The 17,744-nt window shown below is 45.3% G+C and overlaps 1 protein-coding gene across 10 annotated transcripts in view; it reads right to left on the bottom strand.

The window, feature by feature from the left end:
• The window catches only part of LOC142896649 (calcium-activated potassium channel subunit alpha-1a), a 127,404-nt gene that overhangs the window by 20,890 nt on the left and 88,770 nt on the right, over nucleotides 1–17,744 (bottom strand). For 7 of the 10 annotated variants that reach the window (XM_076038448.1, XM_076038453.1, XM_076038450.1 and 4 more), the window contains 3 exons: nucleotides 16,319–16,405; nucleotides 16,150–16,226; nucleotides 2,528–2,621 (listed from right to left, as the gene is read on the bottom strand). In XM_076038448.1, coding sequence (XP_075894563.1) covers nucleotides 2,528–2,621; nucleotides 16,150–16,226; nucleotides 16,319–16,405 — 258 coding nt within the window. Of the gene's footprint in view, nucleotides 1–2,527; nucleotides 2,622–4,723; nucleotides 5,078–6,674; nucleotides 6,756–16,149; nucleotides 16,227–16,318; nucleotides 16,406–17,744 lie in introns of all 10 variants that reach the window. The other 3 variants (XM_076038445.1, XM_076038446.1, XM_076038447.1) reach the window with 2 other exon arrangements.

Here is a 17,744-nt window from a genome sequence, read left to right as displayed (position 1 = left end):
CCCCCCCAACAACCCCACAACCGCCTCCCACCACATGTGCCGTTCTGTACCATACTTCCCGGCGCAGCGGCGCGGCGTCTCACTCCGTCTCCGGCTTCCCCTCCCTTGCCTGCGCGTATGTATTTCAAACAAGAGTGCAGCTCTTCCACTGTATCACTCTGAAGTCACTAGCTGGGGATGGCGGCGCTCCCCCAGTCCCTCCCTGCCAGACTGGGAAAGCAGCCTCTTGCTTTGAAAATTTTCCCCATCATGCAAACTGACAAAGGCATGCTTTTCAAAAGCCCACAGCCAATCTGTTGATCATTATTTATTTACAAAGGCCTCCGGGCTGCGAGTCCTGTAAAAACCATGCTTGATACGTATGCGCGCGAGCTCTCGACTGTGTCCCACCCGAGCCCCTCCTCCCCGATTTTTGCTTGTAGAAGAAAGTATCCCTGAGGCTACCTCAAACAATCACTTTTCATTGTGCATAAAATCCACCTTGTAAAGCACAACTGTTTAATATATACGGTGTTATAAGTTGACGGGGGGCAGCTGGGCTGGGCTGGGGGAGGGGAGGAGGAGGGGGGGTTGGACTGTGATGAGTAATTTGATGTTTTGCTGAGGGCTAAGACGTGCGGAGGGAGGAGAGGAAGAAGAAAAAAAAAAATACATCTACACCTATAACAGAGGACCTGTCATCCCAGTACCCAAGAGCCAGCAGAATACACAAGCGCGCCTAAAGCAGAGAAAACTTTGACACCACTTTGAAGCGTTTTCAAAACTGAGTAAATAACTCGCAAGAATTATTATCACAGCGAGATCAAAGCGAAGATGCATATATTACACGGCAAACAGGGACCGTCTTCTGAGCGGGAAAAGGCAGAAGAAAAGGAAGTGAAGAAAAGGTTTTGTTAAGTCAGGCAAACTAAACAGCCTTTTAAACAAGCACTTAGCTGGAAATGTGCCAGTGTCGAGTTGTTTTTGTAGTAGCAGTTTTTTTTTTTTTTCCCTCTCCCTTTCACTCCCTCTGAGCGAGGGCATCTGAAGCGATGCTCCGCTGGAACGGGAAGAAGAAGAAAAAAAAAAAAGAACAACGAGACTGAAGGGTAGGACTCGGCGTTGGGCTAATGGTTAGGCAAAGTGTGAAGGCTTATTAAGAGCCTGTTTGGTGGAGAACTGAGGGGGAGGTCGACGAGCGTTCTGGACAAAGCTGGCGCAGCCAGTTGCCAGTCGAGGCGGGAAGGAACGCAGCCTCAGGGAGGCTAGCAAGGCCCCGGCGTTCTGCAGCTGCAGCAGGAAGCAGTGGGGAGCAATATTGAGGAGCGTAAGAAAAATAAAAGAACACACAAACATCTGTGTAAAATGGAATTAAGACGATTGAAGGTGCAAATTTGGGATTTTTGTTGCGTCTATTATCTTTATTTCGCCTCCAGACAACTAGAAATTTGCATTCTTTATTAAAATGCAGGAGTTTCTGACACGGTGCAGGTTGCTGAAGTGTGTGACAATATACCAAAATGCAATTAAAACGCAGCAGCCCACACACGACTCCCCCTTCCAGATCTGCTCATAATGAAGTCATAAAGACGACGGTCCCGACACTTATTCTCATTAAGGCGACAGGCGGCGCAGCTGCGAGAGTTCCTGTCCTGTTAGATCCCGACCTGCACAGCCAGGCCTCCTCTGGCACTCTCCCTCGCTGTCACGCCGCAAACCCTGCGCCTTGCAACCGGAGCAACGCAGGAAAAGAAAAGAGCAAAAAAAAAAAAGAAAGAAAGAAAGAAAAAAAGAAAGAAAGAAAGAAAGAAAGAAAGAAAAAAAAATCCCCTTTTATCTTTCAAAATCAATTAACGGCAGTTTAATTCCGGCGGACAGGATAAAAGGAAGGTAATATTTGAATTCATATTTGATTGCGATGATACATCGCACATATGGCCTTAAGTACCAGGGAACGCTACACACAGGGGTTCCCACAATGGAGTAGTAGCCTGAGGGCAAAGTAACCACGCAGGTCCCTCTGATTGGTTGCCGGTGTCATTAGTGCCAGCATTGTTTAAGGAGCACATGTGGACCAGACCGGAGGAGGTGACAGCTGGGACTTTAAAGCCAGCCGAGTTTTTCAAACGGCTCCTCGCAGCCGCGTTATTTTTTTATTTCTTTTTTCGCGACAGAAATATTATTTCGGCTCCGTCATTAACGGCTGACAGCATGCCATCCTAAACAGCCCGCCGCCTAACGGGGCCACTTCTGCCTCTTCCCCCGCTCCGTCTCTCGCAGAGCTTCCCTGCCTCCTTCCTCTGCCACCCTTAATTTGCCCCCCTCCCATCCATCCAAACTCCCACCGCCTCACCGTCGTCGGCGGCAGCCGCCTCTGAAGTGCCTCTCGCGCGACGCACGCAAGGCACGTCGCTCCATCCCCTCCTCCTCCGCCTCGCCTTTGCTTCTTCCCCGACTCTCTTCCACCCCCCCCCCCCCCCCCCCTCACCCCCACCCCTTCTCCGATTTTTGAAGGCTGGCAGGAGAATAAAAAATCACCGTCTCTTACCTCATCATTTTGGGCGAGCAGTTGGGTGAGTTTCGCATCCCGCCGTTGCGCTGCTTTTTTTTGGGCGAGAGGGTTGATTGATGCTCGTCTTCGACTGCGGAGGGAGTGGGGGCAGGGCCGAGGGGGGAGGGGAGGGGGGGGGGGGGGAAATGTGCAAAAATGTCAGAGAATGACACAGATAGTTGAGAAAGTGTCCTGGACCTGACATTGGAACAACAACAACAAGAACTATTATTATTATTATTATTATTATTATTATAAAGCAATAAAATCATAATATTACAAAAAAAAAAAAAAAATAGGCAGCAATGAGTCAAGTAATTAATTTATAGCAAACAAAAAACAAAAAAAACAACTGAACATAAGGAGAAAAAAAAATGAAAAGTAATTATTCAGAGGCAAAATGTAACAAAATGTAACAAAAGCATTAGTAATGGATGGTAAATCTGAGAAAGGCAGGAGAAGCCACGGAGAATGATTGGCTACCTTACCACCTGACCAATCTACGGAGGCCTCGCTTCCCCACAGCCCCTCTACTGTGGCTCTTCTCAGGGACTTGCAACTTTATTTGGGGCGCTCGCTACTGAGTTGGACCTACTGAGTTGGACTTAAGAGTTGGACCTCTCGCAGTCTGCATCAGAGTGATCATGCTCGCCCGCACCATGAGTTGCCATGAGATGGTACAGACTGTCGATGTCAGGATGATATGGGCAGAAGCAATGACGGTGGGACAAAACTAGAATGGAGATGGCCACATTGGGTGCGTGGTTTATCTTTTCTTTGCTTTGCTTTTGTGTTTTTTGTTTTGATGGAACTATCTGAACCACATCCCCAACACTGCACTTTGTGCACTAGAGCGCACAAATGTTTTCAAAGATCTACCATGCCAAGAGAACACCGATCAGTCAGCAAAAGTCAGGGCACACACACAACAGGGTGCGATGCAGTGGACAATAAGTGGCGGAGAGTTTTCCAAACGGTTCTCCGGTAGATGAAAAAAGGTCGAGACTGGCCTGAAAAGTTTCCATTAATCCATAGAGACAAAGAAAAAAAAAAGGTTGAAATATTCCTTTCCAGCACTGACGCTTTGGTGCTAAGAGTTTTAGCTGGAGTGCCGCTTTTTCTTTTTCTTTTCTTTTTTGTTGGAAAATATTATTTTTGATCAAACTTAAGTTCAGCTCCCTTGTCAGCAAGATGCTTTCCTGTGTCAAGCACAGGGGGGGAGGAGAGAGACACTCTATTTTTACTTAAACTTTGCTCGAGTCGCCCATCAGACAAAGAGGACGACAAAGAGCAGCCAGACTGAGGCCTGGCGCCGTCCTCTGAAGACGTCAGTGGGAGCTAACAGTAGTCTGATCTGCATTCGCTGCCTGGGAGCTTCAGACACTTTTATCCACTCCGCACGCTGCCAGCGCAAAATGCCAAGTGCATCATCACTTCAAACCCTTATTAGTCCTTTTGGTTAGGAAGGGGAAAGAAATGAAAAGAAAGAGAGAATCAATAACACAGCATGAAATTAGTGCAAATCAGTGTGCACGCTGCAAGCTATAACTATTCTAATGTAAAAATGTATTGTTGTGTTTCGCCGTGACCTCATTCTGACAATAATACAAATATAACCTGGCTTTTTATCAACTACATTAAATGTCCATTGTGATAAAGTGTTAATATGCGGTAATAAAATATTACCACATCCTAAATAATCTGCTTTAAAAAAAGAAATGCTAAAATGAATATAATTATTCATTGGTAATTAAATAAAATGAAATAAAATGATCAATTGTAAAAGCAATGCAACTTCTCAGATTCGACCACATGATGAAGTTCAATTGCTTTAAACACGGTAAAACTAAAATTCCATTCCAGTCATAAAACTAAATCTCCACCCTGCAAAAATGTCTAAAATAAAAAAATAAATATATATATATACATAATATGTACACCCACAAAGAAAGTACTGTAGAAATACTTCATTCAGGTGTTTTACGTGGTCGGTAAGTCCTCCCTGATCTAGACAGTAGCAGCGGCTGCACTGGCAAGCCAAAGCCGTGCACAAGCAGCGAGGAGCAGGCAGCAGCTCCTGCAGGGTGAACCGTCATGCAGCAAAAGGAAAAAAAAAGAAAGAAAAAAGACAAAATATTGGGACGGTACAGGCGGGGTTACTGGCTGATGCATCCCACTAAGGGGGCAACCTACAGTGCCTACTGTGACTGAGCAGCATGGCATTACTGGGGTGGTAGCGGTATTTCACCGGCAGACTGCGGGCCCGATTCAGCCGACTCTCTGCCAGGGATCTGGCCGCCACGTCTCCTGGACCTGAGAGACTGAGGCGCAGTTTGGAGGGGCCGGCCCCGGGCCCCGGACCCCTGGGGAGGAGACTTCCTTTACGGTTATTAACGAGGGGGACGTTGAACGAGCCCGAGCTGACCAGAGGGTCCTGGTTGGCTTGCAGGGAGACCGGAGGGAACGCATTTGCTGCGATGGAGGTGGAGGCGCCGGCGCTGGTTTTAACTGAGCGGTTTTGAAAAGACGGTCTAACTTCATCCATTACTGTCAAACAATGGAGAATAAAGAGTGTGAGAAAGTCACATTGGCGCTTGGTCGCTAGTCAGTGGTTTAAAATGCTGGACTGAAAATCTTTATTTTAATGTGTGTTAATCAAATAACTGAATTGTCTGTTAGTGCTTTAAAAATAAGTGGAAATTTACTGTGAGTGGATGTTGCTATGGAGAATATGAAACTTTTTTTTTTTTTTTTTTGCTCTGATTAAATCATTTTAAAAAGCAAATGGCAGTTTGTATATGACTGGTACTGAAGATCAACTCTCTCTCTGTCACTCACACTGTTTTCGCAGCCACATATATTTGAACTTGTAACATACGTGAATGAATAAAACATCTTAGTTTTGCGTCTCGGCTGCGCTTCACTCTCTGGTAGAACAAAGCCGACGCGTCTTGGCTGCAGCCAGTCAAATCCAATCAGGTGTGGCGTCAGCTCAAGCATAATGTGCCGCTTTTCACTCCAGCACATTTAAAAACGACAACAAATAATTTATATTATTATTAATTCAAAAACCGTTATCATTAAACATTTAGAGGGGATTTGGCTTTTGCATTGTTTTTTTTGTTTTTTTGGGATGTGTGTTCAGAACTGATGCTGAAAACGCTGCCGTGTGAAAGCGACAGCATCGTCCAGCGACGACCAGCTGTGTCTGCAATGAGGACAAATGCAGAAGGGGATAAACACCTGATGTTCAGCCACCGGAAACACACGCGCGGCGTCGCCACCGCGGCCTGCGGAGAGCACAAGCCGCGTGTTTACGTGCACCGGCGCAGAGTTGAGCGGGAGAGGAGGAGAAGTCCCTTTTCTCTCCTGCCTGCCTGCCTGCCTGCTTGTTTGGAGGAGAGAGCATGCTTGGGTGGCCCCCCGGGCGATAAACAGACGTTTATCCCGGCCGTCAGCTGCCTCCTTGATTTACGGGGCGCCACCGATAGCTCCTGGATTCATCTGGCCCTTGTCAAACACGTGCAGAGTTAGGGAGCGCTCAGCCGCCCTGGCAGCTCCACTGTGCATCCTGAACAACCCAGACGGCAACTGTCCCTTCCCCAAATGCTAATCTCCTGACGGTGTACCCCCGCATGCGAGGCTCATCAGCTCACCGCGACCCCGACGCAAACTGGACGATGATTCGGTGGGTTGGGGGACGAGGGGTGGGGTGGGGCAGCAACAACCGGAAAAGGTTCACCTTCGAACGTGAGCAAAAAGCGGCTCTGCTTTTACCCTGCGTTCTGCATGAGCGAGCCGCGTGGTTCGTCTGCTGTGCAACTGCATGAAAAAGCCGTTTTACCGCCATGCATTGTTCTGCTCCGGTTTTGTTTTTTGTTTTTTGCTACTGTTGAATACAAGCATAAACCGTATGGTATGATTGCTGCGGTTAATTGTACTTCTGCTGAAAGGCAGTCATCATTTTCAAAAAAAAATAAAAATAAAAAAAGAGGAAACAAAAAAACAATTCTATGAATACTCTTACCAGAATAAATACATTTAACAACAAATACACATAGAAATGGCAGAGATTAGTGTTTTTGCTTAACCACTATAGGAGGAAAAATATTTATACAGTTAAAATAATTGACCCAGAATTTACCTAAATTGCAATCAGCTTTGAATCGAACGCCAGCCTCTTTTTGGCATCCACTGTTCCGTGGTGTTGTAGCGCCATCTGCTGCTACATGCAGCACAATACAAAAAGAATGTATTTATTTATGGAACTACATTGTTAGGAGACAAAACTTACTTATTTCGCAGTCGCTACACATTATCAGCTACCACTTTAAATCGACGGCCACATACGTTTAAATGATTTTAAACGTATTTCATAGGCAACAGAATAAGACTCCGTCTTTTCGTTCAGCCTGCATCCATTACATGTTTAACACTCGTCAAACGCCGTTTTCTTTGCCACTGTACAGCGGACAAAAGATATCAGCACTTTCTTAAGGGAATTAAGGGGAAGCAGCATTAGCACTGTGCTGCCACATGGAATAGTGGGGGCATCACAGCGGAAACACAGGGCCGAGGTCAAGCAGAGAAGGACAAAGACACATCTGACACATCCATTATACTTATATTTGGCATTGGAGGGTGTAAAGTGGAGACAAGTGGAGCACAGAGGGAAGAAAGGATGGGATGAAACAGGCACTGAGGGTCAGGATGACATCAGGCCGGCTTTAATGAGGTGCTGGTGAGATGAGTAATAATTTTTGAAATCATGGGAAGTGCGACTTGAAACAGGAAGTCAAGATGGAAATGCACTTAAGAAGTTGTAATTAAGTCGTAATCCATAGCCTTGATAATAGCAATAACAACTTGTGGTCTAATTCTTTGCAAGTTTGAATTTATCTTGCAGGAAGAACGGCACCACAAAAACCAGGACGAAAAATATTGAAGAGGGAAACCTGACAATTAATTTTCATTAGAGCATCACAGAGGACTTTAGAACCTTGAAATCTCCGACCGCACTCTCAACAAAGACTCATCACTTGTGACGACGACGTTACTTCGAGGCCGAGGTTCCGAGCCGTGAGCGAAGCTCTGAGACTGCCGCAGACCGGTGGTGACAAATGGCACTATGGTACTTTAATCCGAGCTCTGACAGCAACACCCGCTACTCCTACTTCCTGGAGTCTCTTCCAACAGTGAAAGGTCACCGCCGGGGCCCACGGCTGCCCTCTGACACCGATCCTCAAACGTGCACCCACAGCGGCTCTGGCATCTGTCTCCGGCGATCTGAGGCGGCCCACTAACTGGCTAGCATCAGGGCCGCGGCGAGGCGGCGCAGGGTAGCGGGGAGGGGAAGGGGCGGAGCCAGCCTGCCTGGTGGACAGGAGCTGTCAGGGCACGTTTGGTGACGGAGCAGCAGGGTTGGGGAAAATGAAAACGCAAACATAATTTCCACGTCAGGGCGGATAAGGTCCCCGGCAATGAGATGCAGATGCACACACATGCACGGACGCTGGCATACAAAGTGCACGTCGGACCACACGCGGCGATGTGCACATGCACGCACGCAGGGGGGCACCCCCCCAACCCCCGCGAGGCCCGAAACTAGCCGGGAGCGGCTGCCGAGACCCCGGGTGTCGGACCCCTCGTCCGCATGGAGACCTCGCTGGGCCTCTTGGCTCTGCAGGAGCTGTGACACTTGGCTCACGGGGCTGAAGACGTGGAAATGCGATGACGGCTAAGTCGCAAAGACGACATTAAAACTAACACTAGGAACTGAGGGTGAACAGGGGCTGAATGTCAGCATGAGCATAAAATCAACCAACTCGAGCAATAATCTTAATTCTGCTTTTTTATAAATTTTCTTTTTGGTTTTGAACGCAATAATAGCAGCAAAACCAACAAATGCATGTTTACTGCGATATCTTGGTTTGCATGATAAAATCCGAAAAATTCTCCACAGATCAACTAATAAATTGACCTGCTTCTTCACCATTTCTAACTCTGCATGAAGGTTTGTATGCCAGATCATCCATCCTGGCTTTTCCTATCACCCTACTCTCCCTCTGGTGTTGGAGTCTATGGCTGTCTGTCGCAGGGCGAGAGAGTCGGGGCTACAACCTGGACGAGCCGCCAGTTCGTCGCGGAGCCACACTGAGACAACCCTGCACGCACACCAGCCCCTAGAGAGAATCAAGTGCAGTGTTGCCACGTCTTTGGAGTGTGAGAGGAAGTCAGAGTACCAGGAGAGAATCTAGCTTGAAGTGACACTCCTAAGCAATTTCCATTCATTGCTGATAAATTGAAAAATGTTCAGTGTAGAATCTGTTTTTATTCACTAATTTTTTTATTATTATTTTTTTCTATTATTATGAGTTTTCATTTGTATTAGCTCACTGCATTGTATACTTGGATACTATTCATACTGCACATTTACATACTCTACATACTGCTTGTTTTAACTTGGACACTTTGAATCTGAGGTGTTTTCGTAACAAAAAGCTATTTCCCCTTAGAATTAATTTAAAAAAAAATCTGATTTTGATTCTGATTCTGATTATTTGATTTGATTCTAACTTGGAATTTCAAACGGGGTCAGCGTGTCTGTGTGGTCTGACTGAGGCCGGCTGCTGTAAATGGGCGCCCTCCAAGAATCAATCATCCAAGTACTAGACAAATCCAGTTCAGATGCACACCAGCATGAAGTCATCGCGGGTAAAGACGTCTCATCCTCTCAGTCTGGTTAAAGGGGGTAGAAAAGCAAAAGGAAAAAAAAGAAAAAGAAAATAAAAGACAAGGGCAAATGGGGAGAGGAAATCCTGCAATCCCTGACTGACAAAGCCCAACACACTCCTTCAACCAAACCCACTTTGTTCACACCAAGCCAGAGTTGAAAAGGGAGAGAAATCTAAGTCGGGGGGGGGAGGAGAGGGCAGCTTTCCTGAAATCCTGCAGGGGTTGAGGGAGCAGTGAGATCAGTAACCATGTAATGGCCGGTAATTGGTACCGAGGGGTTTGAGCGCGGGCCGAATCTGCAAGAGGCCGAGCCAAACTCATCATGGCATGTTTGACACTAATCTAGGCTGAGTCGGCAGACGGAGGGAGAATGTTGAAAAGGAAATCAGATCTGTACGTCTTAACCCGACGCTTTGATATCTTGTCCGACTGCTGCCATGTCTAATTGACAGACAATTTAGTGTTTCTTATCCACTCAAAAGGAAAATTGGAGGTAAGGGGATCCTCGGGGAGGGCTTTCTCTCTTTCTGCCCTCCTACCTTCTCTTTATTTCGCAAACATCCCTGTTTTGTAGTTCTCATTTTGCATTATCTGTTTCTCACTTGACACTTTTCTCCTCTGTCTTCTTTGCTGTCGCCTTTGAAAGGGAGACGCTAAGCAGAAATAAAACGCTTTAAATTAAATTTAATTATCTATTTTCAAGGAAAGCAATGTACAAATGTAGGTCAGACTTTGTGTTGTCTTTATGGAAGGGTTACGTCAACAAAGTTTGTTTTTTTACAGGAAAGAGCCAATAAATAGTCAACAACAGAGTGACCTTTGACCCCAGAACAACTCCAGACAACTGAAATATTCCAGTGTCATTGGAGGTCTTATTGCTTCCATGACAATAAAAACGAATATTTTCCTCTATGCAGTGATGAAAGTCTCAATAATATTTTGTTTTCCTAAAACCTCAAAGAGAGACAGAAAAATACGCACAGGTGCATGGTGGGGTTGGAATAAAGATGAACAAAAGCCAAAAAAGAAACAGAAAATGAAAAAAGAGAAGCCTGCTTCAACTGAAAAGTAGAAAAACTAAACAGAAAAATAATAACAATGTTCATAAAGGTCTTCAAAAAAAAGGTTAAGAGACAAAGTTGAACCAACAGCGCCATTAAAAACCTTCCAGAATTAACTTCCAACACACATCTTACCTTTAACAGCTCTGACCACTTTTTTTTTTTTTTTTTTTTAACAAGAACCCATCACCGTAATAATCATCACAACTGCATGAGTGATACAGCATGCGGTAGCCACGTGTCTTACAACTACAGTACTGTACAGTACAGCAGCACCACAGAGCCACCACACATATATAGAGAATACTGGAAAAAATAAAAAAGTCAAGATACCCACGAAAGGGGAACTGTAACTGAAAGATAGATAGATAGATAGATAGATAGATAGATAGATAGATAGATAGATTCAAAAGCCAGATAGGTAGGTAGGTAGGTAGATATATAGATAGATAGATAGGTAGGTAGGTAGGTAGATAGGTAGATAGATAGATAGATAGATAGATGGATAGATAAATAGATAGATAAATAGATTCAAAAGCCAGATAGGTAGGTAGATATATAGATAGAGGTAGGTAGGTAGGTAGATAGGTAGATAAATAGATAGATAGATAGATAGATAGATAGATAGATTCAAAGCCACACCTACACAAACGAGGGAGGGAGTGACACCACGTTGACACTATAGACACACACATACAGACACACACACACACACAGTTATACAGACAGCACGTACGGTACCTCTGCATGGCTCGGTACACGGAGTTCACACCACAGACACTTAACAGCATGTGGTTGGGCGGTTGTAACTTACAGGCACGTAAAGTGGTTGCGCAATCATGAACAGAGACAGAGGAAAGTGGGTAGGCCCTCTGAAGGGTGTCCATGTTACTATGTACACTGCCTGACATGCATGAGCAGTCTTGCTCTGAACGGCCGCAATCAAAACAACATGCCAGTTTCATTCGTTTGTAGACGGACATCTTGGCTATAGTCATGTTTTGGGATGAGAGGAGAGGAAAAGCAGCAGGTTAATGGCAAAAGGAGAATTTTTTTTTCTTCTTCTGTTCCCCACCCAAGTCAGGGGGAAAGTCAGATGGAGACTTCATCAGAGAGTGCAAGCCTTAGACAAGTGGCTCCCACAGACTTGAGCCCCAGACTTGGAAAAGAAGACACATTTAAAATGTAGACGATTTTACAAATTTTTCCAATTGATGTTGCCAGTATTACAAAATAGAAAAAACGTAGGATATCTGATATTAAAAAAAAAGTTCTCCAGTGATTATCTCCAGGGGTCAAGCTGTGTGCTAAGGCTACAACAGGTCAGAAAAGGCAAAACTATACTAGTGAAGAGGAGAGAGGGAAGAGGGAGGAGAGGGGAGAGGGTGGGGGTGGGGAGGCATTCAGGGGAACAGAGGCATGAGCAATGTCTTTCAGCAGCAAACCTCATACAGTGTCTACATACATTGTTGTACATCCTCCATCCATGTGGCTAAAGGAGCGGATCACGTACCTGTATCCCATCATGCAGCTGTAGCGGCTCTGTCCACGGCATCACACTACTGCTACTACCACTACTGGTCTAGACCAGCCAGATCATGCTATACTACTGCGGATTCAAACCTGCAGCTTCACTTCCCCGCCGCCCCCCGGTGGTGAGGGCGGGTGGGGAAGGGACTGAGGGCTTCACGTTGTTTTTTTGTTTTGTTTTGTGTGGGGAGATTTGGATTTCGCCGAATCACTTGTGTGCCTGCTTGAAACGGTTGTAGTTTGAACTCATTCAATTGATGCCGGAATCAATTAAAAAAAAGAGCATTTGTTGCCTTAAAGGTCCAGTATTTAAAATTGGGCTTGATTTATGATTTTTATATAAGTAAAAGCTCAACATACTGCCCATAGATACATAAAAGCAATTCTGTTTTCCTACCTTTAGAACGGTTCTCATATATATATAAGAATATACAGAGAGCAATGAGGGTCTTGCTCCTAGTTAGCAGTCATCTTGTGGTGCCATTATTTAAGGAAGCCTGCCTGTCAATGGCCTTAATACAAAACACGCTGTCAGGTGGGCTTCCTTAAAAATTTTACACACTGGACCTTTAAACTGGAGGCACATCACATATGGCAAGAGGGAACTAGTCCCCCTTCTCCAGAGCCTGCACTGTCGCTGTGGTTGTATTTTCAAGTCAATAAAGTATCGTTTAGTGTTAAACTGAATAGCTTTCAATTATTGTGTTGCATTTAGAAAAAATGGAAAGGCTAATTACAGACCAGCTGCTCCAGTGGTACAACAACAGCAATAAAAATCTGCTAGTAAGCTTTCATCTAAATGCTGCAGGCAGCTGCTCTGTGTATTTGTGACAACGTGTGTGTGTGTGCGTCTCCATGTGTGTGTGTGTGTGTGTGTGTGTGTGTGTGTGTGTGAAGCCCTCGGACCCCAAGGGAAGCAGGAGTGAAAGTCCCCAGAGAAGCACATCTTGATTGCTGCGGCTCTGGGCAGAATCAGTCCCCTGGTCCCCATTCCTTCACTGGCCAGGTGCAAACGGACAGCAGGCTAATCCTGTCTGGCACCTTGTTTGCAAGGACACCGTGAGCGTTCTTGACTCTCGCCGACGCCTTGGCGTCGGGGAGCCAGACGATGAATCGCACACGTTTGGAGTCTGCGGCCAAAGGAACGAATGGGAGACGCTGATCTTCGCCTGCGAGATGCAGCCGTCGGGGGACTGTTCTGTTCTGCTGTGGCGGCATGCACTTGTGCCTTGTGGGCGTGTCATGAGCATGCAGGACGTGTTGCTTTTTGGTTTCTCAGCAACAGGGGGCGCTACAGAGGTGACAAGGCACGGGCGGACAAGTGCAGCGAGGCTGTGACGACATGCTGCGCATCGCCTTACTTCAGAGTCGGGTTGTTGTTTTGGTTTGTTGTTTGTTTGTTTTTTGCTTGTGCATGGTAGCTATGAATGGCGTTAGATTTACTGACACGTGGAAGGGGGGTAATGGAGAATACGGGACACACACGCGCACGCGCACACACACAACAACAACAACAACAACAACAACAAGAACGCCACCGACAACAAATGTCATTGTACTTCTGACTTCACAAAAAAAAAACAAATGAGGGCTTAGGTTGTTAGGTTGTTATGTCAGGACATCCCTATATGGAGGATTCAACATAACAGCTGCCCTGATGAACTACCTGCATGGGGTTAATCTGTTAACAGTCTCCTTTACAGCACCAAGGCACCACGTAACGGCACAGAAGCTATCAGGGCGCTATGTTGAATGGGACGGATGCCCCAAGCAGAGCACAAATAGAAAATGTATGTAAATCTAATGTATAAGTTTTCAACAGGAATGCAAGGCAATTTCAGTAAGCAACAGCAGTAACAGCAGTTTGTTTTGTTTTTTTGTTTTTTCTGAAACCCCCCCAAAAAATTAACATCCAGGAACTTGATTTTTTGATTGATGATTATTATTATTATTATTATTATTATTATTATTATTATTATTATTATTATTATTATTATTTTTAAGAGTGCTCGAATATTTTTACTCCTTGCATTGCTGCTGAACGGGGTATCGGTGGATTTTACGTCCCCTCTACAAACGTCACCATTTGAGTATATCACTGGGCATGACTCTGGCACGACACCGCCATCTAGAGGTCTTCTACAGCTAAGACACGTTCTACTTTGTTCTTCTTCTTCTTTTGGATATTTGTTTGTTTAAACTGAGCGCAGCGTGTGAAAGAAAAGGGCCCAACGACTGTTCAGACTTGAAATGCACAAGACCTGGTGTGATTTCAACTCTGAGGAGGACTGGCTCAGCCCAAACTGGATGAGGAGCCAGAGTTCAGGGAAGGGAAGGGAGGGGAGGCTGAGATCACTGGGACGTTAGGTGAAAAGAAAAGGGAAGACCAGATTGTTCTGATTGTATTTTTGGCAACTGAGCTCGTGGGGATTTTGCAGATCTTCTCACAGGGGTATTTTCTGCTCCACGCAAAACTCCCCCAGAGACAGAAAGCAGATCGCTATTTAAATCACAGGTCTCATTAAAGTTCATTCCCCCTGCGCTGGCTCCTCGAAATCTGTGATTACGGCCCGACGAGTCAGATTTTTTATAGCGTTCCTCCTAAATCCTCGAGGAGCACGACACCATGAGGAGGTTAATCACGGGCAATTACGGGAGACTTGTAGCGGATCGGCTTCCAAATGCCAAATATGAATTTCGTTTAACGGTCAATTAGGGAGAAAGAACTGCAGAGCTCAGCGGCCGCATCCGATTAGGATACAGCCGTCTTAGCTGTTGTTTTCAACTAGCATCAGCTAACTGGACCGGTTATGAGGGCGGAGGTCTGATTCTGATTCCTGCTGTTCTGGCTTGGTTCTGGTCGGAACACAGTGTAGTAATGAGAGGCGAGGAGAGGGATGCAGAAGCTACACTGGTACATGCAACATAGATACAGTATACTATTTTGCCAAGGAGGAGGGAGAGAGAGAAATAAAAAAAAACACTTGCACTGCACTCTGGGTAATAGTACACCCATTTTCATTTTACTCACAATAAATCACTACCAGTGAGTAGTTAAAATAAAGAGGCGTTTTCCAACGGCAGCAGGGAAGGAAATACATCAAAAGTGTGTCACTGGTCATAAAGAAACATAGGAAAAAAACAAACAGAGGAGAACAAAACATGATAGAGCAGAACATACGTCAGTGTACAGACAAAGAGTTCCATTGCGGTAATGGAAACTGTCACCTTCTAAATGCAACTCTCGTGTCGGCAACAACTGTAATTCGGTAAAACATAGCGCCGGTGTCCCCGTCAAGCCGAGTCGCAGACACGGAGGTATTAAGGAAGCAGAGAGAAGTAAACAGCTTATCTAAATGAAACTGGAGTGTGAACGGCCGGGTGATTCTATTGAGCTGCGGGAGCCAGAGAGAGGAAAGGCATGTCGGCATAATTAAAATGACACGGACAAAAGCAAGAAATGACGGGTCCCTATTCTGAGGCCCGAGCCGGGCCTAGCCGGGCCTGCTTAATGTAATTGTCTGTGACCTTTTAGCGGGAATATGGGACATTCACCTGAATTATTTATCTGCCGGCTAACGTGTCCTGACAGTGACTACAGCGCACAGGTCAGCTTGTGTTCATGCGCCGTTGCCGGCTTAATGGTAATGTTATGTCTGCGTGGAAAAAAAGGAAACACTCTGCTCGCGACGGGCATTTGTGTAGCATGAAATATCTTTGCTTGAACGATGAACAAATTGACTGCGGCTATTTTTAGTAAGATTCTAGGAGCTTAAAAACCCCCCAGAAGAGAGTCTGAGCTTAATAAATGGTAATAGTCTTCTTATATTGCCAGTGAAATTGCAGGCATATCTAATGCTGGAAAATTTCTAACATAGTGATAAACACAGAGATAAGCAGAATATGTGATGCAGTTGTATATAAGTGCATAAATGAAAAAATTATTTTTACGTAAACGGGAGAAAATATTTCCGGCTGAAAAACTCACTGAGTTCATGGTTTGGGGAAAAAGAACAAAATACATTATGCATGATCTTCCCATAACGGACGTGGCGGAAGATCATCTTGGAATCATGTTGGAATTCATACTGAGAAAAACATGTAATTCTGTCAAGCTGGTGCGACAAGCGTCGCAGCCAAAGAGGGAGGATGACAAGATGAGAGGTCAGAACATCAGTTTAGACATCAAGTATAATGAGACGGACAGATGAACCTGCGTATAGGACCTGGGGAAGAGGAAGCGCGGGTGGGGGGGGGCTTGTCGCGGGCAAAGGCAAAGGCGCAGCTACTCACGTCGCTTGCAGCCGCACTTCTTGATCCGCTTTGGGTCTGTGACGTCGTCGTGACAAGCTTTGCAGTAGAAAAATGCTCTAAAAGTGACGCATTGGACAGCGTTTAGAGGTCGTCAGTCAGCAGCGGGGGCGCGTGACAGGCCGTGAGCGTGCAGCGGGACGGATATTACCTCTTCACTTCTTTGGCGTCACTGGCGATAAAGAACCCCAGTGTTCCCTCCTGCATTTTGACGTGGTTGCCCGGGTTGATGAGGATGCTGGGTGGCGAGAGAGAGACACACGGACAACCGTCACGCTCGTTAATGTATGCGGCCGTAATGAGTCCTCATGCACACGACGAGCTAATCAAGAGGAATGGTACACACACTTGTTGAAGCTTTTAAAAAGAAGGAACTGGGGTTATTTTTTTCTTTTTTCCTTTTTTTTTTTGCACCAAAAAACGTCATCCCCGCTTCTGTTTTGAGAGATTGGTTTGCATTCTTTGGATGGACAGAATGTACAACAGAATGATTGTATGTTTTTCTTTTGATTGTTGTTTTTTTCCATTTGTGAGGTCGTTTTTTTTCTGATGGCGAAAAGTGGGAGACAGAGCGGCAGGAGTCAAAGGGACAGAAGGAAGAAAGTCAATGCCAATGCGCCTTTTTGAAACGAACGTCATGACGGCTACAAAAAACGAATGGTCAATGTGTCGTCGTTATCTTGATTAGTCGGGTGCAAGGGAATGAACAGCTTTTCCTCTCTCACAAAAAAGTCTAGGGTTGGGGGGGGCTTTCTTTATAGTGCATTACATTATGGCACTGCATTAGAAAACAATACTAGGTATGCAGTATACTACTATCAAATAGTTCTAGACAGTATAAATAAAAAAAAGTCAGCTTGGTTATGTTAGTGTAACTATTTTAATTCTAACAGGGAATTAAAGGATCCTACAAGCACAGGCTGTATCATTCCCCATTAATTAGACAGAGCAGACACCACACAAACATACTGTATAATCACACACGCACGCACGCACGCACGCACACACACACCCTGGTCATTAATGGTCACCTGTGGGCAACAATCATCAATGATGTGAGTGTGAGCTTAGATTAAAAACAAAAAAAATAAAACTTGACCTTCGAGATTTGACACTCGTTTTTAAAAATGCGAGCCCAGACGAAAGATGACAAACCTCTTTTCATCATGTTTTGATTTGATCATGTTTTGCCTCTGGCGTATCTTAATAAAAAATACACAACACTTTCCATTAGCGCTGTCTGATAGTGGACTGTGACTGTGAGGCCCGGAGGCGGCAGCAAAACCTCGAAGGAAGCATCGTTCTGCATCTTTCCTCTGAGCTCGAGGGGGAGTTTCAATTGGAGAAAATAAGCAAAAGAAACAACGAGGGAGCAATTGAATCCATAGTCATGTCAGGCTGTGACCAAACTGCGCCGGTCATGCAGATAAGATTTTTCTTTCCGCGCTTTCTGTGAAAGAGGTGAACTAACATCTAGCATCCACTCAGATTGAATGGCCCCCAGAGACGTAAAACAGGCGTTATGCCCGGCATGCTTTATAGAAGAAAGAAAATAGCATAAAACATGACATTAAACA

This window comes from Nelusetta ayraudi, unplaced genomic scaffold (genome assembly GCF_046127955.1).
Source record: "Nelusetta ayraudi isolate G7.1 ecotype Tasmania unplaced genomic scaffold, CSIRO-AGI_Nayr_v1 ptg000056l, whole genome shotgun sequence".
Taxonomy (NCBI): Eukaryota; Metazoa; Chordata; class Actinopteri; order Tetraodontiformes; family Monacanthidae; genus Nelusetta; species Nelusetta ayraudi.
This window is presented reverse-complemented; position numbering and strand designations above follow the sequence as displayed.